The sequence below is a fragment of the Oncorhynchus gorbuscha genome, linkage group LG18, assembly GCF_021184085.1.
Source record: "Oncorhynchus gorbuscha isolate QuinsamMale2020 ecotype Even-year linkage group LG18, OgorEven_v1.0, whole genome shotgun sequence".
Taxonomy (NCBI): domain Eukaryota; kingdom Metazoa; phylum Chordata; class Actinopteri; order Salmoniformes; family Salmonidae; genus Oncorhynchus; species Oncorhynchus gorbuscha.
This window is the reverse complement of record NC_060190.1, coordinates 58,788,560-58,812,701: the sequence shown is the minus strand read 5'-3', so window position 1 is coordinate 58,812,701 and position 24,142 is coordinate 58,788,560. Positions and strand designations below refer to the sequence as shown.

The following is a 24,142-nucleotide window of genomic DNA, read 5'->3' as shown; positions in this document are numbered from 1 at the left end:
ATGGCTACCCAGACTATTTGCATTGACCCCCTTTTTTGTTGTTGCACTGACCGTCTTGCACAGGCTCTACCCACACACTACACTCCAATACACACATACTCTCACTGCAGCTACTCTTATCTATCCTGATTGACTAGTCACTTTCCCCCTACCTATATGTACATATTACCTCAATCCCATCTGAGCAGCAGCAGTTAGGCTCCTCCTCGTTCTTAAAATGATTCTATCATTTAGTTTTTTGGGAACAGTATGGTTGTTTCAATGTAGTGCTTTCTCCACATCTGGAGATATTTTTCATTTGAGAAGATTGATCAACCTGGCTATGCAAGCTTGCTAGTCTACTTGATCTAGCAAGAAGCAACAAGAGCAGGATTGAGTGACTAGGACATGAGCACAATGAGAGAGGATAAAATCAACAGAAAAAGGAATTAATTTGGAGGGTTTCTGAAAGATTTCTAAAAGGAACGACAGTACAAGGTATTGAAAAGGAAACAAAATCTAAACAAGCACATAAGGTAGGAGGATTCTGGACGTCGTAGTTGGTGTTTAGTTTTAATTTCCCTAAATTACACATTTAATAGCTTGATATTTTCATTAGTGCAGCAGCTACACAACTCAGTGTTTCCCAGAGTAGCCCTCTACATGATCGTCACCAGACTTCATAACCATCTCCCTGACCAACCTTCCTCTGATCAAGCCATGAACTGTCCCACTCCATCTTTGGAGGATACATGCACTGAAAGACATCTATTGGTTTACCTAACGATCAGCCCCTGTCCCCGCAGGAGGCCTTTTGGTAGGCTGTCATTGTAAATAAGAATTTGTTCTTTACTGACATGCCTAGTTAAGTTAAATAAACTATAGTTAGGATACTCATGGTATCCTAACATTTCATGGTATCCTAACATTTATTATTTTAAAAAATAATTTCAAAGTTGCTTGCATCAATGCTCAAATTCTAAAAATAACAAATGGCAATATTAGCAGGAACTTGGCCCATTCCATTTAATCTAACAGCTGAACAGAACTCTGGACATTGTAAACAGCATCAAACAAAAGTTAAGAGGGAAAAATCCAGAGACATTGTTTACTGATTATACTCTAATTGGAGACAATACAATCTCTGACCTACTCTTCTTTACATATGTCGTGTTCCCCAGCAAGAAAACCATAAATTGTTACTCAAACGGAAACTAAAAGTCACTGACAACAACCAAAACAAGTGGGGTTTTAGGAGGAGTTGTGAAAGACACTCATGGGGGTGTCCATTGAAAGTTGTCTAGCAACAACTGGGACCTAAAAGGCACCCACTAAATTTGCCCAAGAACAGGCAAACAAAATAAAACCCCATACCAAACTTAAAGTGAGGACGCAAACCAAAAAGTGGAGTAAAACAAAACCAGTGAAGATCAGATAAAGGATTGATTGTCTATAAATTAAAATCAGCCATGCCAACTACATTTACATTTAATTTAAGTCATTTAGTGTTAACTCTCCACATCTCTCAAAACAACTGGAGTGCCTGGCCAACCACTCTTAAATATAACCTGGGCCAGCACAGGTGAAACACCTTCCCACTAACGAGATGACAAACCAACACAGGTGTAACACATACTGACTAATGAGGTGACACCAATTGGTGCGCCCCATGCTCTACCGTGCTAACACCCAACCTCAAAATATATACATCGGAAAACCAAAGCCTGCAACACAGCATACTACTGCTTGTTATTCTGCCACATGTAGGTATTTTGACCATGTTGGAAAAATATAAATCAATAATGGTCCACAAATCTTGGTATTTCATGAACAGGAGCCTGATAATCGACTCTTCACCATTAATGCCTACAACAATGGCACTGTAACGATTCAATGGCCTAGAAATTGTACTAATCCTCTATATATACAAGAGTTTACATCACTGAAAGAGCTAACAGACACCTTGAAAGAGAATGACACTAACTCCTACGCTTTAATCAGAAGACTGATTAGAAATCAGTTAATTCCTAAAGTCCCACACTCTCATATCTAACCAAGCCACCCTTGCAGACATGGAGAGCGACAACATGTTCCAGGCTTTGGGAGTATCTCCCTACTGGATGTAGAGGTGAATGAGCTGTGTGGTGAGGTGACAGTTCTGAGGCAGGATAAGGAGGGGCTGAGAGAGAAGCTGGCAACTGTCTAGAGCATCATGAGGAGAGAGGTAGCTGACATCAGGAAGTAGCTACAAAGGGAGTTGTCAGCAGTCATATAATTGCTACAACACAGAGACACCACCATCCACACTCTAAGAGAACAACTGGAGCCTACCACAACCCTCACTATCACACCCTCACATCCCCTCATCAGCAGTACCACGTATTGAACCTCCAGAACTCACACAGACTCAGTACATGAGGTCAGTAATCAGGTCTGACCCGACCTCCCCAAGATCTTTACATCCCAGCCCCAGAGCACCAGCGCCAGTGGAGCCATGCTGGGACCCTCAGAAGAGAGGAACGAAAGGCCATCTGTGGTCCCCACCCCACTCCATCCCCCAAAAAATCATTCCAGACACCACAGCCCACAACAGCAGCAGAGCACCCAGAGATGCAAAGAGATTTCCTAACACCAAAATCACTATGTCTACCCTGTTGCCACATGGAGCTGTGCCCTTCCACATTATTCAAAGCAACAACAATTATTTGTCTAGAGGCTGTGCTCTCTTGGACAATGTTTACCTGGCGATCCACCGTGACATTCACCCCCAGATGATGTACGACCTAGTACACTTGAACAAGCAGGGTGTCAAGGCGTTTGCTAGGAACTGAAAGAAACTCCTCTGGGACAAAGCAAAAACCCAAATAAGAGGAACTTTGCCATACATCCTCCAAGATTACAACCACCAGCCCCCACTCAGAGAGTCCAGCACCACCCTACACCACCAGGCCACATCCAGAGAGGCCAGCTCCACCCTACACCACCAGGCCACATCCAGAGAGGCCAGCTCCACCCTACACCACCAGGCCACATCCAGAGAGGCCAGCTCTACCCTACACTACCAGGCCACATACAGAGAGGCCAGCTCCACCCTACACCACCAGGCCACATCCAGAGAGGCCAGCTCTACCCTACACCACCAGGCCACATCCAGAGAGGCCAGCTCCACCCTTCACCACCAGGCCACATCCAGAGAGGCCAGCTCTACCCTACACCACCAGGCCACATCCAGAGAGGCCAGCTCTACCCTACACCACCAGGCCTCATCCAGAGAGGCCTGCTCTACCCTACACCACCAGGCCACATCCAGAGGCCTGCTCTGCCCTTCACCACCAGGCCACATCCAGAGAGGCCTGTTCTACCCTTCACCACCAGGCCACATCCAGAGAGGCCAGCTCCACCCTTCACCACCAGGCCACATCCAGAGAGGCCAGCTCCACCCTACACCACCAGGCCACATCCAGAGAGGCCAGCTCCACCCTACACCACCAGGCCACCATCCAGAGAGGCCAGCTCTACCACCACACTCCACCAGGCCACATACAGAGAGGCCAGCTCCACCCTACACCACCAGGCCACATCCAGAGAGGCCAGCTCTACCCTCACCACCAGGCCACATCCAGGCCAGAGGCCAGCTCCACCCTTCACCACCAGGCCACATCCAGAGAGGCCAGCTCTACCCCACATCCAGAGAGGCACCACCAGGCCACATCCAGAGAGGCCCACCAGGCCACATCCAGAGAGGCCAGCTCTAGGCCACATCCAGAGAGGCCAGCTCCAGGCCACATCCAGAGAGGCCTGCTCTACCCTACACCACCAGGCCTCATCCAGAGAGGCCTGCTCTACCCTACACCACCAGGCCACATCCAGAGGCCTGCTCTGCCCTTCACCACCAGGCCACATCCAGAGAGGCCTGTTCTACCCTTCACCACCAGGCCACATCCAGAGAGGCCAGCTCCACCCTTCACCACCAGGCCACATCCAGAGAGGCCAGCTCCACCCTCTCCAGAGAGGCCAGCTCCACCCTACACCACCAGGCCACATCCAGAGAGGCCAGCTCTACCCTACACTACCAGGCCACATACAGAGAGGCCAGCTCCACCCTACACCACCAGGCCACATCCAGAGAGGCCAGCTCTACCCTACACCACCAGGCCACATCCAGAGAGGCCAGCTCCACCCTTCACCACCAGGCCACATCCAGAGAGGCCAGCTCTACCCTACACCACCAGGCCACATCCAGAGAGGCCAGCTCTACTCACCACCAGGCCTCATCCAGAGAGGCCTGCTCTACCCTACACCACCAGGCCACATCCAGAGGCCTGCTCTGCCCTTCACCACCAGGCCACATCCAGAGAGGCCTGTTCTACCCTTCACCACCAGGCCACATCCAGAGAGGCCAGCTCCACCCTTCACCACCAGGCCACATCCAGAGAGGCCAGCTCCACCCTTCACCACCAGGCCACATCCAGAGAGGCCAGCTCCACCCTTCACCACCAGGCCACATCCAGAGAGGCCAGCTCTACCCTACACCACCAGGCCACATCCAGAGAGGCCAGCTCTACCCTACACCACCAGGCCTCATCTAGAGAGGCCTGCTCTACCCTACACCACCAGGCCACATCCAGAGAGGCCTGCTCTACCCTTCACCACCAGGCCACATCCAGAGAGGCCTGCTCTACCCTTCACCACCAGGCCACATCCAAAGAGGCCAGCTCGACCCTTCACCACCAGGCCACATCCAGAGAGGCCAGCTCCACCCTTCACCACCAGGCCACTTCCAGAGAGGCCTGCTCTACCCTTCACCACCAGGCCACATCCAGAGGGGCCTGCTCTACCCTTCACCACCAGGCCACATCCAGAGAGGCCTGCTCTACCCTTCACCACCAGGCCACATCCAGAGAGGCCAGCTCTACCCTACACCACCAGGCCTCATCCAGAGAGGCCTGCTCCACCCTACACCACCAGGCCTCATCCAGAGAGGCCAGCTCCAGCCTGTACCATCGGGCCCCTTCCAAAAAAGACCAGCTCCACCCTACACCATAGGTTAACTTCCAGAGAGGCCAGCTCCACCCTGCACCATGGAGCCCCTTCCAGAGAGGCTGGTTCCACCAGACAACATTGGGCCCCTTCCAGATTGGACACAGATCTGGGGAAGGGTACAAAAAATTTCTGCAGCATTGAAGGACCCCAAGAACACAGTGGCCTCCTTCATTCTTAAATGGAAGAAGTTTGGAACCACCAAGACTCTTCCTAGAGTTGGCCACCCGGCCAAACTGAGCAATCAGGGGAGAAGGGCTTTGGTCAGGGACGTGACCAAGAACCGATGGTCACTCTGACAGAGCTCCAGAGTTCCTCTGTGGAGATGGGAGAACCTTCCAGAGGACAACCATCTCTGCAGCAGTCCACCAATCAGGCCTTTATGGTAGAGTGGCCAGACGGAAGCCACTCCTCACTAAAAGGTACATGACAGCCCACTTAATGGCACTTAATGACTCTCAAACCATGAGAAACAAGATTCTCTTTTCTGATGCATCACGTCTGGAGGAAACCTGCCACCATCTCTACGGGAAAGCATAGTGGTGGCAGCACCATGCTGTGGGGATGTTTTTCAGCGGCAGGGACTGGGAGACTAGTCAAGATCGAGAGAAAGGTTCACCTCCAACAAGACAATGATTTCTGTAAAGCTCAGAGAGGATCTCATGACAAATAAAGTAAGCGTGCTGTGGTTGCAGGTTCTCTGGCCTCATCTGTAGCCTCTTCTTTTAGGGTGCTGCTATAGCCCACCAAGTGCAAACTCTCAGTGTCTGGAGAATATGTGTGTGATTTTCAATAAGGTCTCTGATGCTAACAGAGAAATGTATTTTCTTGGTGACCTGAACATCGACTGGTTATCATCTAGTTGTCCTCTCAAGAGGAAGCTTCTTACTGTGACTACTGCCAACGTGACCCAGGTTATCATTCAACCAACTAGAGTGTATACCAATAGTGTTGGATCTGTGACATCCACTTGTATTGATCATATCTTCACTAAGGCTGCAGAGCTATGCTCCCAAGGAATATCAATTCCCATTAGCTATAGTGACCATAACAAGGAAAGCCAAAGTACCAAAGGCAGGGCCTAAAGTTATTTACACTATACATATAAAAGTATCTGGACACCCCTTGAAATTAGTGGATTCAGCTATCTCAAATCAAATCAAACGTTATTTGTCACGTGCTGAATACAGCAAGTGCAGACCTTACCATGAAATGCTTACTTACATTCTCTTAACCAACAGTGCAGTTCAAGAAGACTTAATAAAATATTTACCAAATAAACTAAAGTAAAAGATAATTTAAAAAGTAACACAATAAAATAACAATAACGAGGCTATATACAGGGGGTACGGGTACCGAGTCAGTGTGTGGGGGTACAGGTTAGTCGAGGTCATTTGTACATGTAGGTAGGGGTGAAGTGACTATGCAGAGAGTAGCAGCAGTGTACAAAACAAATGTAGAGGGGTGTCCGTGTAAATGGTGGCCATTTGATTAATTGTTCAGCAGTCTTATGGCGTGGGGGTAGACACTGTTGCGGAGCAATTTTTGGTCCTACACTTGGTGCTCTGGTACCGCTTGCCGTGCGGTAGCAGAGAAAACAGTCTATGACTTGGGTGACTGGAGTCTCAGACAATTTTTTGGACTTTCCTCTGACACTGCCTATTATATAGGTCCTGGATGGCAGGAAGCTTGGCCCCAATGATGTACTGGGTTGTACGCACTACCCTCTATAGCGCCTTATGGTCTGATGCTGAGCAGTTGCCATACCAGGCGGTGATGCAACCGGTCAGGATGCTCTCGATGGTGCATCTATAGATGTTTTTGAGGATCTGGGGACCCATGCCAGATCTTTCCAGTCTCCTGGGGGGAAAAGGTGTTGTCGTGCCCTCTTCACGACTGTCTTGGTGTGTTTGGACCATGATAGTTCGTTGGTTATGTGGACACCAAGGATCTTGAAACTCTCGACCCGCTCCACTACACCCCTGTCGATGTTAATGGGGCCTGTTTGGCCTGCCTTTTCCTGTAGTCCATGATCAGATCCTTTGTCTTGCTCACATTGAGGGAGAGGTTGTTGTCCTGGCACCACACTGCCAGGTCTCTGACCTCCTCCCTATAAGCTGTCTCATCGTTGTCTGTGATCAGGCCTACCACTGCTGTGTCGTCAGCAAACTTAATGATGGTGTTGGAGTCGTGTTTGGCCACGCAGTCGTGGGTGAAAGGGAGTACAGGAGGGGACTAAGTACACACCTCTGAGGGGCCCCAGTGTTGAGGATCAGCGTGGCAGACGTGTTGCTGCCTACCCTTACCACTTGGGGGTGGGCCCGTCAGAAAGTCCAGGATCCAGTTGCAGAGGAAGGTGTTTAGTCCCAGGGTACTTAGCTTAGTGATGAGCTTTGTAGGCACTATAGTGTTGAACGCTGAGCTGTAGTCAATGAACAGCATTCTTACATATGTGTTCCTTTTGTCCAGGTGGGAAAGAGCAGTGTGGAGTGCGATTGAGATTGCGTTATTTGTGGACCTGTTGGGGCGGTATGCGAATTGGAGTGTTTTCAAGCCCTGCCACATCCAACGAGCGTCAGAGCCGGTGTAGTAGGATTCAATCTTAATCCTGTATTGACGCTTTGCTTGTTTGATGGTTCGTCTGAGAGCATAGCGGGATTTCTTATAAGCGTCCGGATTAGTGTCCCTCTCCTTGAAAGTGACAGCTCTGGCCTGTTAGCTCGATCTGGATGTTGTCTGTAATCCATGGCTTCTAGTTGGGATATATACATACGGTCACTGTGGGGATGACGTTGTCGATGTTGTCGATGCACTTGTTGATGAAGCTGAGGTGGTATACCACTGAGGTGGTATACTCCTCAATGCCATTGGATGAATTCCGGAACATATTCCAGTCTGTGCTAGCAAAAGAGTCATTTAGCGTAGCATCCGCGTCATCTGACCACTGTCATTGGTACTTCCTGATTTAGTTTTTGCTTGTAAGCAGGAATCAGGAGGATAGAATTTTGGCCAGATTTGCCAAATGGAGGGCGGGGAAGAGCTTTGTATGCATCTCTGTGTGTGGAGTAAAGGTGGTCTAGAGTTTTCTTCCCTCTGGTTGCACATTTGACATGCTGGTAGAAATGAGGTAAAACGGATTAAAGTTTGCTTGCATTAAAGTCCCCGGCCACTGGGAGCACCGCTTCTGGATGAGCATTTTCTTGTTTGCTTATGGCCTTATAGAGTTGGTTGAGTGCTGTCTTAGTGCCAGCATCGGTTGGTGGTGGTAAACAGACAACACCGAATAATATAGATGAGAACTTTCTTGGTAGATATTGTGGTCTACAGCATATCATAAGGTACTCTACCTCAGATGAGCAATACCTTGAGACTTCTTTAATATTAGACATTGCGCACCAGCTGTTATTGACAAATAGACACACAACCCCACCCCTCATCTTACCAGACGTAGCTTCTCTGTTCCGCCGGTGCATGGAAAATCCCACCAGCTCTGTATTATCTGTGTCGTCGTCCAGCCACGACTCTGTGGAACATTAGCTATTACATTTTAGATATTATATTTAAGCCACACCTGTTGCTGACAGGTGGATAAATCGAGCACACAGCCATGCAATCTCCATAGACAAACATTGTTAGTAGGATGTCCTTACTGAATAGCTCAGTGACTTTCAACGTGGGACCGTCATAGGATGCCACCTTTCCAACAAGTCAGTTAAATTTCTGCCCTGCTAGAACTGTAAGTGATGTTATTGTGAAGTGGAAATGTCTTGGTGCAACAATGCCTCAGCCGCGAAGTGATAGGCCACACAAGCTCACAGAAGGTTACTAAGCCAAAAAGCAAATTTAGATTTAAAAACATATAAAAAAATATTGTATCACAGAGCCTCTCCTCTTTCTAAAGATCTAATCTAACTGTACTGTATATAATAATATGAATAGTGTGTAAATAGCATTTTTGTTGTCTCTTGGTGTCTGTCCTATATATAATTTATTAGAATTTGAATATATTATGTTGTTCTTGTCTATTACTGTTCTGTACTTTGTCATGTATTTGCAAGTTTTATGTTCACCCCCAGGGACCCCAGGAAGATTAGCTACTGCTTCTAATGGAGAAAGTCTACACATTTTGTATTCGGCGCATGTGACTAATAAAATGTGATTTGATTTTAAATACTCGGTATACGATGTCGTATTGTGTAGTTACTACGGTAAACAGAATACAACGTATTAGTGTCTCCGAATTGATACATTGTCCGTGTTTGTAGAGATCTTGAAACTACAGATGTTTAGGGAATAATGAAGTCGTTTAGTAGACCATTAATCCCAATATAAGTGTGGAAGTATGACATTTGAGGGAAATTGTAATAGCATTAACAGCGTTACTTCATTGTTTCCGAGCAAATGTGCGCGTGTTTTCGCGAGATTATGGTAGGCACATCCTTCTGTGGTTTCACTACGATACCGCCAGACTTCATCAGAACACTGATGCGAGACCATTCGCCTGAAACGCATGACAAAAGGCTCCGCGCCACAGTAGTCGAAGCAACCACCATGTCCTCAATGGAAGTTGGAATGGAAGAACGACCATCGAACTCTGCAACGCCGCGTGAACTCACTCAAAACCCGCTTAAGAAAATATGGATGCCGTTGCCGTGTAAAAATGGCCTTCCCGAGAAACACATATCTCAGAGAAAGGGTGCGTATATAACGTTACCGACGTAGCTAGACCGCAAGCCGGTTGTTGCACACGCACGAATAATACATTTAATGTACGTTGTTTACGTGGTGAAAATCCATTTTATTCACAGTTAGCTAAAGGTTACATTTATCTCTTACTAGTTAACATTACAAACGTGCAGCCGAGCGTCAAGCCAGGTTCTTATCCATATATAGTGTTTTAACGTAATTTTCGTTGATTACGTGGAGAAAATATAAATGTGTCTACGGCGTGATCGTCAGCCAGAGAAAGAACATTAGTTTTCTTGGCAATCGATTATTGATGATCTTTGCTGCCTGTTATCTGATGACTGTCTGTTCTGACTGCCCTTCTGAATGGTTCTTCATACTGTCATTGGACTGGCCCCTCTCCAGTCCAGAGCAACGTCCTTTGCTTCTCAGTGTTAATCTCATTGTATATTTTGTCCTGATTTGTGAAAGAAGCAGATGCCAGTACAACAACCCAAGCGGTTGAGCATTAGTGGCAAACTAAGTCACTTTCAGGACACACTGCTCATTGAAGTATCTATTGTCTGTTCTCCCAGTTCTGATTGTTCACAACAGGCCAGTAGATGGTAATCCATGGTGGCACTGTCCTAATTCACTGCCCCATCCTTTATCAATCCAAACTGGTTGGTAAACAGGAATTCTAGTCTTGACTCCTGGCACTGGACTCTGTGGATCTGCTTCTCTAAGCCTGTATTATCCTGTTCAATAGTATTTTTATTGGTATGATTTGTTCTGTGGGTTGACCAGATATCATAGGCCACTTTCCTGGTCAGAATAAGCTGCTATTGACAATAGTATTTTGCATGCTACATTTCCCTCATGAGAGATCTCTATGACAACTGAAGGTTTTACTGGCTTGGTCAGTCATAGAATATCACCATGGTTTGTAATACATAACCTGATCAGTTGCTGGCTTGCTGCACAGGTTTTTATGTTTGAAACTCACAAACATATAGGCAACTTTGACATTTGTTCCTGGCATTGACTTGTTGTATTAACGCCACTGGATTGTCTTTTTCACCAAAGGGATATGATATGAAGCCGAGACACTGGCTCCTCTCTCACCCTGTCCTCTACAGATCGGGTGAGAGAAAGTGTGTGTGTGTGTGTGTGTGTGGAAACTAGGTTACAAGTCTCCAGATGCCTTGGTTTGTACTGTCATTTCACAATAGCGTGCCATGGTGGCACTTGTGACATTTGTTACCTCTACTCCTTATTGACAACATTCCCAGTACTTTCTGATATGGTTTTCTTTCTTCATGTTAGATAGCATTAGTACACAGTGATTGGTGGAATATGTTGTCCTAATCCGATTTCAACACAATGTTGCCATCTTTGCAAACTGCTCTCTTTCACTTGGTTCAATAGTTAGTGTGAGTTACAGAGGGCAGGTCAGTTGAGGGACAAAAGTTCACTTGGGAATTAACTCCAAAGGGTCATTTAGGACAATTTCATGAAAATAAATTGTAATCATAGCCCTTCACTGCTATAGCCTGCACTGTGTTCGGTTATGTATATATTTTAATGCCGGTCTGTCCAAATATAGTAGCATAATTGAACCTGTCTCTCCATCTACTCTTTTTCCATGTGCAGTATGTATGACCAACTGCCCCACCCTGATAGTGACGGTGGGCCTCCCAGCCAGAGGGAAGACTTACATCTCCAAGAAGCTCACCCGCTATCTCAACTGGATCGGCGTGCCCACCAGAGGTACCAACTCTCAGCCGTTTTACCTGAAATTACATTTCGGCAATCCACTCACACACACTCAAACTCGTAAGAATTCCCCTCAACAGTCTGTAATAGAGGTCGACCGTTTATGATTTTTCAATGCCGATACCGATTATCGGAGGACCAAAAAAGCCGATACCGATTAATCGGCCGATTAAAAAATAAACAATAAAAATAATAATAATAATAAAAACCCATGTGTTTATTTATTTGTAATAATGACTATTACAACAATACTGAATGAACACTTTTATTTTAACTTAATATAATACATAAATAAAATCAATTTAGCCTCGAATAAATAATGAAACCTGTTCAATTTGGTTTAAGTAATGCAAAAACAAAGTGTTGGAGAAGAAAGTAAAAGTGCAATATGTGCCATGTAAGAAAGCTAACATTTTAAGTTCCTTGCTCAGAACATGAGAACATATGAAAGCTGGTGGTTCCTTTTAGCATGAGTATTCAATATTCCCAGGTAAGAAGTTTTAGGTTGTAGTTATCAAAGGAATTATAGGACTATTTCTCTCTATACCATTTGTATTTCATATACCTTTGACTATTGGATGGTCTTATAGGCACTTTAGTATTGCCAGTGTAACAGTATAGCTTCCGACCCTCTCCTCGCCCCTACCTGGGCTCGAACCAGGAACACATCGAAAACAGCCACCCTCGAAGCATCGTTATCCATTGCTTCACAAATGCCGCGGCCCTTGCAGAGCAAGGGGAACAACTACTTCAAGGTCTCAGAGTGAGTGCCGTCACCGACTGAACAGCTATTAACGCGCACCCCGCTAACTAGCTAGCTATTTCACATTGGTTACACCAGCCTAATCTCGGGAGTTGATAGGCTTGAAGTCATAAACAGCTCAATGCTTGAAGCACAAAGAAGAGCTGCTGGCAAATGCACGAAAGTGCTTATTTAAATGAATGCTTACGAGCCTGCCACTGCCTACCACCGCTCAGTCAGACTGCTCTATCAAATATCAAATCATAGACTTAATTATTACATAATAACACACGGAAATACAAGCCTTAATATGGTCAAATCTGGAAACTATCATTTCGAAAACCAAATGTTTTTTTCTTTCAGTGGAACCGTTCCGTATTTTATCTAACGGGTGTCATATTTTATCTTAACGGGTGGCATCCCTTCAATGTTATGTCATAATTATGTACAATTCTGTCAAATTAATTATGGTCTTTGTTAGGAATAAATGGTCTTCACACAGTTCGCAACAAGCCAGGCACCCCAAACTGCTGCATATACCCTGACTGCTTGCATGGAAAGCAAGAGAAGTGACACAATTTCGCTAGTTAAAAGAAAGTCATGTTAGCAGGCAATATTAACTAAATATGCAGGTTTACGAATATATACTTGTGTATTGATTTTAAAGAAAGGCATTGATGTTTATGGGTAGGTACTTTGGTGCAACGACAGTGCTATTTTTGCGAATGTGCTTGTTAAATCATCATCACCAGCAGTTAACCCACCATTCCTAGGCCGTCATTGAAAATAAGAATGTGTTCTTAACAGACTTGCCTAGTTAAATAAAGGTTAAAAAAACAATTGGGCCACAATCGGTGTCCAAAAATGCCGATTACCAATTGTTATGAAAACTTGAAATCGTCCCTAATTAGTCGTCTCTAATCAACCATTCTGATTAATTGGTCGACCTCTAGTCTGTAATAGTATTGTAACGACGTTCGTCTGTTGAATGAAGAGAGTCAGACCGAAATGCAGCGTGTAGGTTACTCATGACTTTAATGAAAATAATCGCGGTACATGAAATAAATGTATATGAAAACAACAAACGAAACGTGAAACCTATTACAGCCTATCTGGTGACAACAACACTAAGACAGGAACAAACACCCACCAAATACAACGCGAAAGTCAGGCTGACTAAATACGGTTCTCAGAGACAACGACAAGCACCTGACTCTGATTGAGAATCGCCCCAGGCAGCCAAGCCTAACTAGACACACCCCTAATCATACACAATCCCAATTACTACAAACCCCAATACGAAACACAACATATAAACCCATGTCACACCCTGGCTTACCCAAACATATACCAAAAACACAAAATATAATGACCAAGGCATGACAGAACCCCCCCCCCCTAAGGTGCGGACTCCGGGACGCACCTCAAGAGCATAGCGAGGGTCCGGGTGGGCGTCTGTCCATGGTGGCGGTTCTGGCTCGGGACGTGGACCCCACTCCATAAATGTCCTAGTTCCTCCCCTTCGCGTCCTGGGATAATCCACCTTCTCCGCCGACCATGGCCTAATAGTCCTCACCCTGATCCCCACATAACTGAGGGGCAGCTCGGGACCGAGGGGCAAGCCCGGGACCGAGGGGCAAGCCCGGGACCGAGGGGCAAGCCCGGGACAGAGGGGCAAGCCCGGGACAGAGGGGCAAGCCCGGGACAGAGGGGCAAGCCCGGGACAGAGGGGCAAGCCCGGGACAGAGGGGCAAGCCCGGTACTAAGAGGAAGCCCAGTACTGAGGGGAAGCTCAGGCAGGTAGTAGGCTCCGGTAAATCCTGGCTGGCTGGTGGAACTGGATGATTCAGGTTGTCTGGCCGATCTGGCGGATCCTGGCAGACTGGCACTTCTGGCGGATCCTGGCAGACTGGCACTTCTGGCGGATCCTGGCAGACTGGCACTTCTGGCGGATCCTGGCAGACTGGCACTTCTGGCGGATCCTGGCAGACTGGCGGCGCTGGGCAGACTGGCGGCGCTGGGCAGACTGGGAGCACTGGCGGCGCTGGGCAGACTGGGAGCACTGGCGGCGCTGGGCAGACTGGGAGCACTGGCGGCGCTGGGCAGACTGGGAGCACTGGCGGCGCTGGGCAGACTGGGAGCACTGGCAGAGCTGGGCAGACTGGGAGCACTGGCCGCGCTGGGCAGACTGGAGACTCAGGCAGGGCAGGAGAGGAGAAAGGCTCTGGCTGCGCTAAACAGGCGGAAGACTCCGGCAGCGCAGGAGAGGAGAAAAGCGCTGGCTGCGCTGAACAGGCGAGGCGCACTGGAGGCCTGGGGCGTGGTGCTGGAACTGGTGGTACTGGCGCGAGGACACGCAAAGGAAGCCTGGTGCGGGGAGCTGCTACCGGAGGACTGGTGTGTAGAGGTGGCTCTGGATAGACCGGACCGTGCAGGCGCACTGGAGCTCTTGAGCACCGAGCCTGCCCAAGCTTACCTGGCTCGATGCCCACACTAGCCCGGCCAATAGGAAGGGCTGGTATGTGCCGCAGCTGGCTCTGCACCCGCACTGGAAACACCGTGCGCTCCATAGCATAACACGGTGCCTGCCCGGTCTCTCTAGCCCAACGGTGAGCACAGGGAGTATGCGCAGGTCTCCTACCTGGCATAACTATTCTCCCTTCTAGCCCCCGCCCAATAATCTTTTTGGGGTGACTTTCCGGTTTCCAACCGCGTCGCCGTGCTACCTCCTCATACCTGCGCCTCTCCGCTTTAGCTGCTTATATTTCCTCCTTGGGACGGCGATATTCTCCCGGCTGCGCCCAGGGTCCTTTTCCGTCTAATTCCTCCTCCCATGTCCAAATGATGCAGCCTCTCCCACTGCAACTGCTCTTCATGATTAACAGGGAGAGTAGGCTCAGGTCTGACTCCTGACTCAGCCACTCTCTCTCTGCGCTTTCCCCCGTTACTTTCGGTTTTTCGCTCTGTATAGCCGTGCTTTCCTTTTCGACTCCATACGTCTATAGCCCTCTTCGCATTGCTGTAGGGAATCCCAGGCGGGCTCCTGCACTCGCTCTGGGTCGGCCGCCCACCTGTCGTTTTCTTCCCACGTCGTATAATCCATGCTTCTGCTGTCCATAACGTTGTCCTTTAACTCCTGCCAGTTCACACGCTGCTCGGTCTGTGAGTGGTGGGTGTTTCTGTAACGACGTTCGTCTGTTGAATGAAGGGAGTCAGACCGAAATGCAGCGTGTAGGTTACTCATGACTTTAATGAAAATAATCGCGGTACATGAAATAACTGTATATGAAAACAACAAACGAAACGTGAAACCTATTACAGTCTATCTGGTGACAACACTAAGACAGGAACAAACACCCACCAAATACAACGCGAAAGTCATGCTGACTAAATACGGTTCTCAATCAGAGACAATGACAAGCACCTGACTCTGATTGAGAATCGCCCCAGGCAGCCAAGCCTAACTAGACACACCCCTAATCATACACAATCCCAATTACTACAAACCCCAATACGAAACACAACATATAAACCCATGTCACACCCTGGCTTACCCAAACATATACCAAAAACACAAAATTATAATGACCAAGGTGTGACAAGTATCTAGAAAAGTAAAACATGTAACTCTTTCTTTCCCCTATTTAGAGTTCAATGTTGGGCAGTACCGGCGTGAGTGTGTGAAGATCTACAAGTCCTTTGAGTTCTTCCGTCCAGACAACGAGGAGGGCCTGAAGATCAGACAGTAAGAAACATTTCCAGTGCTTTGCTCCTCTGCTGTGAACAAGTTAAAACACTGGGAAGATCCACTTGTCCTTGAGTCCCCCCAGTTTTTGATTTATTTATTTTTATTTCACCTTTATTTAACCAGGTTTAAATTGCCTTGAAATATCACGGTATTATATGATATTACTTCCTGTTTTTAACCAGTGTCTGTGATTAAGCAAACTACATTTATTTGTCTCTGCTAACCCACCACTCACTGCTGCCTCTGACTCAGTTTTCCCACTGTCCCTTGTAGGCAGTGTGCGTCAGCAGCACTGAATGATGTCAGACAGTACCTCGCTGACAAAGGAGGACAAGTTGCGGTGTGTACAATCACTATAAAAACAAATATAATATTGTGGCCGGATTATGTGCGCATTAACGATCAATTCCGGCACTTTTCAACCTCGTTTTCATTTTTACAAGCACAATACTAGTGTCTACATATGTGGAAATTGTGTGTTTCTGTGATAGAAATGTGCTTTAGAAATAAATGTGTGTTTTTCACGTATGTAGGCCCTGGTATTGTGATGTAGATAATGAAAATGAGGTTGAAAGTGGTGGAATTGCCCTTTAACATTGGGATGGGATTATCCCGCCATGAAATGCTGTGATATCTCAATGTGTATATGGATTACAGTGCAGTGCTTCTGGCAGTCTGTGTGATGGTGTGTGATGGTGTGTGTTTCGTTCTTTCTCCAGGTGTTTGATGCCACTAACACCACTAGAGAGAGGAGAGGGACCATCACTGCGTTTGCTGAGCAGAATGGCTTCAAGGTAATGTTGGCTTCTTCAGTGGTGGTGATGATGATCATGCTTGTGTATAGACAGGTGAGTTGACAACGTCACAACAAAAATGAGTGCACAACCGGGGTAAAATGCTGGGTGTTGTCACTTTTTATATAGTATTTTTTAAATTTAAACTTTAACTAGGCAAGTCAGTTAAAAACAAATTCTTATTTTCAATGATAGCTAGCGTTAGGGCTGCACGATTTGGACAAATGATCTAAAATATTTTTTTGTGGGGTCAGATATTGGAACATCAATTATGAATTGCAATTTTCAACACTTGGGTGAAAGTTTGGTAATTCCGTCAGACATGGTTAAACCAACTGTCAGGGTATAGAACATCACTTATAACATGAGATCATATGAATGTAGAGTGAATAACTATGTTTCAACATTGTTATAAGCTATATAATAATAATAGGATTATTACACCTACATATTAACAAACATACATTTTGAACATTCGCAACAAAAGCATCCTTCACTCATGCTGCCAAACATACCCTCGTAAAACTGACCATCCTACCGATCCTTGACTTTGGCAATGTCATTTACAAAATAGCCTCCAACACTCTACTCAGCAAACTGAATGCAGTCTATCACAGTGCCATCCGTTTTGTCATCAAAGCTCCGTATACTACCCACCACTGCAACCTGTATGCATGCTTTTGTTGGCTGGCCCTCGCTTTCATACTCGTCGACAAACCCACTGGCTCCAGGTCATCTACAAGTCTTTGCTAGGTAAAGCCCACTGGTCCCCATAGCAGCACCCACCCGTAGCATGCGTTCCAGCAAGTATATCTCACTGGTCACCCCCAAAGCCAATTCCTACTTTGGCCGCCTCTCCTTCCAGTTCTCTGCTGCCAATGACTGGAACGAACTGCAAAAATCACTGAAGCTGGAGACCCATATCTCCCTCACTAGCTTTAAGCACCAGCTGTCAGAGCAGCTCACAGATCACTGCACCTGTACATAGCCCATCTGTAAATTGCCCATCCAACTACCTCATCCCCATACTGTATTTATTTATTTATCTTTCTCCTTTGCACCCCAGTATCTCTACTTGCACATTCATATTCTGCACATCGATCACTCCAGTGTTTAATTGATAATTTGTCATTACTTTGCCACTATGGCCTATTTATTGCCTTACCTCCCTAATCTTACCTCATTTGCACACACTGTATATAGACTTTTTATATTGTATTATTGACTGTTTGTTTATTCCACGTGTAACTCTGTGTTGTTGTATGTGTCGAACTGCTTTGCTTTATCTTGGCCAGGTCGCAGTTGTAAATGAGAACTTGAGAACAACTAGCCTATCTGGTTAAATAAAGGGGAAATAAATAAATAACATTTAAAAAACATGATCATAAAAAGTGCAGCACTTATTCATTAATTCATTAACATGAGTTCCTATTTTACCATTAGGCCTATTAGTTCTTAAATAAACTAAGTTAATTGTTTATTCAGTCAGCCATGGGCTGCAGATGGAATAGGAGTCTTATGATTGTGTAATTATGTAGACTTATAATTATTATAATTTAAATTATAAGTCAGTGCCTTAAAAACATGTAACACGTAGTCTATCGATTACAAGGTGCATCCTGTGTCCAAAACATCGGAGTCTGGTCCAGTCATTCAACACAGCATTCAATGTTTAAACTTCTCCCTTAAGTTTGTTCTACAGTGTTGGGACGGTGACTTGGGAAAAATAAATGTGCGAGATGGAATCTTGTATCTCCTATCCAGCTTGTTTATCATCTTCTTGAAGCAGTCTTTGCTGACTGTGTAAATAGGAACCAATGCTTTGGCTATGTGATAGGTGATTGCCTCTGTGATTTCTGTGTCAACGGGATGTTTTTAAATGTTAAATTATGGAATAGATTTGTTGTTGCCTCTTGTTGTCGCCACAACTCTGAGGTACTTTTTGCAAAACACTTGCATTTGGTTGACATCAGATTGCCTGTAGCCGAAATACTGCCATCACTGAAGATGCGCCCTTCTTTGGCACCAAATCGGCTTCTTGTTGGCACTAGCAGCACTTATGTTTCCGAATCTCACACTCTTCACCAGCATGTAACTGCTCGCTCTATGCGGATTGGCCAGCATGAGCATGCCATGCAGAGGGTGAGAGAGCCCACTTGTGATTGGTCAGCATCCTCTGTGCTTGTACAGAGGGAATAAACGCAGTCTAGCGCATCTCATTGAAGGTACCGTGGTGTCGTAGTGTTTTTGTTGTATTAATGGCATGTCGAAGAAAGGAGAACATGGTAGTCAGTCTCTTGCTATACGAATATTGCACATGTCAATATCTCAATTTTGATCTGAATTCGATTTATCCGCCCTAGCTAGTGGCAATAACTAGAAGCTGCTGTGTGATGAATTGTAGATGGTTTATTTCAGCTGGTTGTATTTTGTTTGTGATACCATCTCTTGTTTTGACACATCATATCTGCAGTAACATGGCTAGGGTAGCTAGCTCACCAACAACTGCAACAATGTATCTGAAAGCGAACAACACCTTATTGGGCAAATGTATTTTTCAATAAACATTTACAGATGGAATATAGCTTACATGTTGTCAATAATCCTTTGATTGTAAGCCAACCCTGTCTGTTTTTAGCCTTGTGGTCACGCAAGCATTGGTTTTGTTGGTTAACGCCCTACCCATCTATGTGACTTAGATGTTTTGTCTATCCTGGGGGTTTACTGTATTCCCTTTTCTCCTAGGTGTTTTTTGTAGAGTCTGTTTGTGAAGACCCTGAAGTCATTGCAGAAAACATTGTGGTGAGTGATCATCCACAGTTCCTGTTGCTAACTCTATAGAGAGCACCAATAAGTCTTATTTCCACTGTCTCTTTCTCTGCTCAGCAAGTGAAGCTGGGCAGCCCTGACTACACCAACTGCAACACAGAGGAGGCTATGGAGGACTTCAAGAAGAGGATCAAGTGTTATGAGAACTCCTATGAGACCCTGGATGAAGTTCTGGACAGGTGAGCATCTAATCTCAATGAGGAACAAAAGTTGTCTCCTACTATTTCATCAAAGCGTTCTGTGGACTGTTTTCTATTCAAAAGTTGTTGCTTTTACAATTGTAGCTTGTTAATTCAAAATCACACAATGACTAGGTTCCAGTTTAACAAAGTTTACTTCACAGAACATAGTCGCCACTCCACTCAGGCCAGGTCCATCTCCAGTGAGACCACTGCGCAGACGTACTAATAATCAAATCTAATCACATTTTATTTGTCACATGCACTGAATACCACCGGTGTTGTATTTAAATGCTTACTTACAAGCCCTTAACCAACAATGCAGTTTTAAGAAAAATAAGTGTTAAGTAAAAAATAGATAACCTAGAAAATATTAAGAAATAAATGTTACAAATAATTAAAGAGCAGCAGTAAACTATAAATAGCGAGGCTATATACAGGTGGTAACTGGTACAGAGTCTATGTGCGGGGGCACTGGTTAGTCGAGGTAATATGTACATGTAGGTAGAGTTAAAGTGACTATGCATAAATAATAAACAGAATAGCAGTAATGTAAAGGAGGGGGGGTGACAATAATCAAGTTTGCAGACGACACTACAGTGGTAGACTTGATTACCAACAACGACGAGACGGCCTGCAGGGAGGAGGTGAGGGCCCTCGGGAGTGTGATGTCAAGAAAATAACCACACACTCAGTCAACAAAACAAAGGAGATGATTGTGGACTTCAGGAAACAGCAGAGGGAGCACCCCCCTAACCACATCGCCGGGATAGGAGTGGACGGGGTAGTAAGTTTTAAGTTCCTCCGCGTACACATCACGGACAAACTGAATTTGAGTGAAGAAGGCGCAGCAGCGCCTCTTCAACCTCAGTAGGCAGAAGAAATTGGGCATGTCACCAAAAGCACTCACAAACCTTTACAGATGCACAATCGAGAGCATCCTGTCGGGCTGTATCACTGCCTGGTACGGAAACTGCTCCGCCCAAACCGTAAAGAGGGTAGTGAGGTCATGTCACTGGGGGCAAAAGCACACCTCACAAACCCATCAAAGGACAACAACCACCTGGGACAGAAGAGGTCAGTACAGGTGCAAAACAGAGAGACTGAAAAACAGCTTCTATCTCAAGGCCATTAGACTGTTAAACAGCCACCACTAACATTGAGTGGCTGTTGCCAACATACTGACTCAACTCCAGCCACTTTAATATTGGAAATATTGATGTAAAAAATGTATCACTAGCCACTTGAAACAATGCCACTTAAAATAATGTTTACATACCCTACATTACTCATCTCATATGTATATACTGTACTCGATACCATCTACTGTATCTTGCCTTTGCCGTTCTGTACCATTACTCATTCATATATCTTTATGTATCTTCTTTATCCCTTTACACTTGTGTGTATAAGGTAGTTGTTTTGAAATTGTTAGGTTAGATTACTCGTTGGTTATTACTGCATTGTCGGAACTAGAAGCACAAGCATTTCGCTACACTCGCATTAACATCTGCTAACCATGTGTATGTGACAAATAAAATTTGATTTGCAAATAGTCTGGGTAGCCATTTGATTAGCTGTTCATGAGTCTTATGGCTTGTGGGTAGAAGCTGTTTGGACCTAGACTTGGTGCTCTGGTACCTCTTGCCGTGCGGTAGCAGAGAGAACAGTCTTTGATTAGGGCGGCTTGAGTCTTTGACTATTTTTAGGGCCTTCCTCTGACACCGCCTGGTATAGAGGTGCTGGCTGGCAGGATGCTTGGCCCCAGTGATGTACTGGGCCATATGCACTACCCTCTGTAGTGCCTTGCAGTCGGAGGCTGAGCAGTTGCCATACCAGACAGTGATGCAACAAGTCAGGATGCTCTCAATGGTACAGCTGTAGAACCTTTTGAGGATCTGAGGACCCATGCCAAATCTTTTCAGTCTCTTGAGGGGGTATAGGCTTTGTCGTGCCTTCTTCATGACTGTCTTTGTGTGTTTGGACCATGATAGTTTCTTGGTGATGTGAATACCAAGGAACTTGAAGCTCTCAACCCACTCCACTACAGCCCTGTCGATGAGAATGGGTGTGTGCTCGGTCCTCCTTTTCCTGTAGTGCACAATCATCTCCTTTGTCTTGATCACGTTGATGGAGAGGTCTACCACTGTTGTCATCAAAAAACTTAATGATGGTGTTGGAGTCGTGTCTGGCCGTGCAGTCATGAGTGAACAGGGAGTACAGGAGGGGACTGAGCATGCACCCCTGAGGGGGCCCCTGTGTTGAGTATCAGCGTGGCAGATGTGGTGTTACCTACCCTTACCAGCTGGGGGCGACCTGTCAGGAAGTCTAGGATCCAGTTGCAGAGGGAGGTGTTTCGTCCCAGGGTCCTTAGCTTAGTGATGAGCTTTGAGGGCACTAAGGTGTTGAAAGCTGAGCTATAGTCAATGAATAGAGATTGCATCATCTGTGGATCTGTTGGGGGCGGTATGGAAATTTGAGTGGGTCTAGGGTTTCAGGGATAATGGTGTTAATGCGGGCCATGACCAGCCTTTCAAAGCACTTCATGGCTACAGACATGAGTGCTACGAGTCGGTAGTCATTTAGGCAGGTTACCTTGGTGTTCTTGGGCACAGGGTCTATGGTGGTCTGCTTGAAGCATGTTGGTATTACAGACTCTGTCAGGGACAGGTTGAAAATGTCAGTGAAGACACTTGCCAGTTGGTCAGCGCATGCTCGGAGTACACGTCCTGGTAATGCGCCTGGCCCTGCGGCCTTGTGTATGTTGACCTGTTTAAAGTCGGGATGCATGATATATCGGTAAGCATGTCGGAATCGGACAATATTAGCTAAAAATGCCAACATTGGCTTCGGCAAAACCGTGCAAAACCGATGTCAAAGCTGACGTGCGTACCTAAGTAACGTAGTTAGATCCCGTAATGATGCCACGAAAAATATAGGAACTGCACGTACAACACCGAGCCTACAATATCTGCTGTGTGGATCGAGCAGTCATTTGAAAGATTAAGAAAATTTCAGCCAGACAACTCATGCGAAATCCATTAACGCCAAGATAATGGAATTCAATGCCCTCGATTGTAAACCGTTTTCTGTCGTGGATGATGTTGGCTTTCACCAATTGGTCGAGCACAGTGGGTCGATGAGGATTTCCTACTGAGGAAAGCCGCATTGCATGCTTAAGAATGTGCTGGTTCTCTTACCGCTGCTGCCATTTCAATGGCGTTTGAGAACATGTTTGAAACACACACACATCAGATATCGTCCAAAAAATGTCATATCGGTGCATCCCTAGTTTAAAGGTCTCACTCACATCGGCTATGGAGAGCGTGATCACACAGTTGTCTGGAACAGTTGATGCTCTCGTGCATGTTTCAGTATTACTTGCTTCGTAGCAAGCATAGAAGTGATTTAGCTCGTCTGGTAGGCTCATGTCACTGAGTAGCTCGCGGCTGTGCTTCCCTTTTGTAGTCTATAGTAGTTTGCAAGCCCTGCCACATCCAACGAGCGTCTGAGCTGGTGTCGTACGATTCGATCTCAGTCCTGTTTTGCCTGTTTGATGGTTTGTCGCTTTGCTTGAAAGCGGCAGCTCTAGCCTTTAGCTCAGTGTGGATGTTGTCTGTAATCCATGGTTTATGGTTGGGGTATGTACGGACAGTCACTGTGGGGATGATGTCATTGATACACTTTTTGATGAAGCAAGTGACTGATGTGGTGTACTCCTCAATGCCATCGGAGAATCCCGGAACATATTCCAGTCTGTGCTGGCAAAACAGTCCTGCAGCTTAGCATCTGCTTCATCTGACCACTTTTCTATTGAACGAGTCACTGGTGCTTCCTGCTTTAGTTTTTGCTTGTAAGCAGGAATCAGGACAATAGAATTATGGTCAGATTTGCCAAATGGAGGGTGAGGGAGAGCTGGTATGCATCTCTGTGTGTAGAGTAAAGGTGGTCTAGAATTATTTTCTTAGGTTGCACATTTAACATGCTGATAGAAATGAGGTCAAACTGATTTAGGTTTTCCTGCATTTAAAGTCCATGGCCACTAGGAGCGCTGCTTCTGGATGAGAGTTTTCCTGTTTGGTTATGGCCGTATACAACTCGTGCGGTCTTAGTGCCAGCATCGGTTTGTGGTGGTAAATAGACAGTTTATCTATATTCTTCGTAGCTATCTTAGTAAATAGTGTGGTCTACAGTTTCATGAGATACTCTACCTCTAGGTGAGCAAAACCTTGAGACCTTAGATATCGTGCACCAGTTGTTTACAAATATACGTAGGCTGCTACCCCTTGTCTTACCAGAGGCTACTGTTCTATCCTGCCGATACAGTACATAATCCACCAGATGTATGTTGTTCATGTCGTCGTTCGGCCACCTCTCTGTGAAACATGAG

General features: G+C 45.9%; 1 protein-coding gene across 4 annotated transcripts in view; it reads left to right on the top strand.

Annotated features, from left to right (window-relative positions):
- Positions 1-24,142, top strand: part of LOC124003534 (6-phosphofructo-2-kinase/fructose-2,6-bisphosphatase 4-like) — a 45,388-nt gene that overhangs the window by 6,392 nt on the left and 14,854 nt on the right. For 2 of the 4 annotated variants that reach the window (XM_046311863.1, XM_046311862.1), the window contains exons 1-7: positions 9,474-9,715; positions 11,338-11,454; positions 15,851-15,947; positions 16,224-16,290; positions 16,670-16,744; positions 19,490-19,546; positions 19,631-19,752. In XM_046311863.1, coding sequence (XP_046167819.1) covers positions 9,505-9,715; positions 11,338-11,454; positions 15,851-15,947; positions 16,224-16,290; positions 16,670-16,744; positions 19,490-19,546; positions 19,631-19,752 — 746 coding nt within the window. In that variant the 5' untranslated portion in view covers positions 9,474-9,504. Of the gene's footprint in view, positions 1-9,473; positions 9,716-10,770; positions 10,829-11,337; positions 11,455-15,850; positions 15,948-16,223; positions 16,291-16,669; positions 16,745-19,489; positions 19,547-19,630; positions 19,753-24,142 lie in introns of those variants that run through there. The other 2 variants (XM_046311865.1, XM_046311866.1) reach the window with 2 other exon arrangements.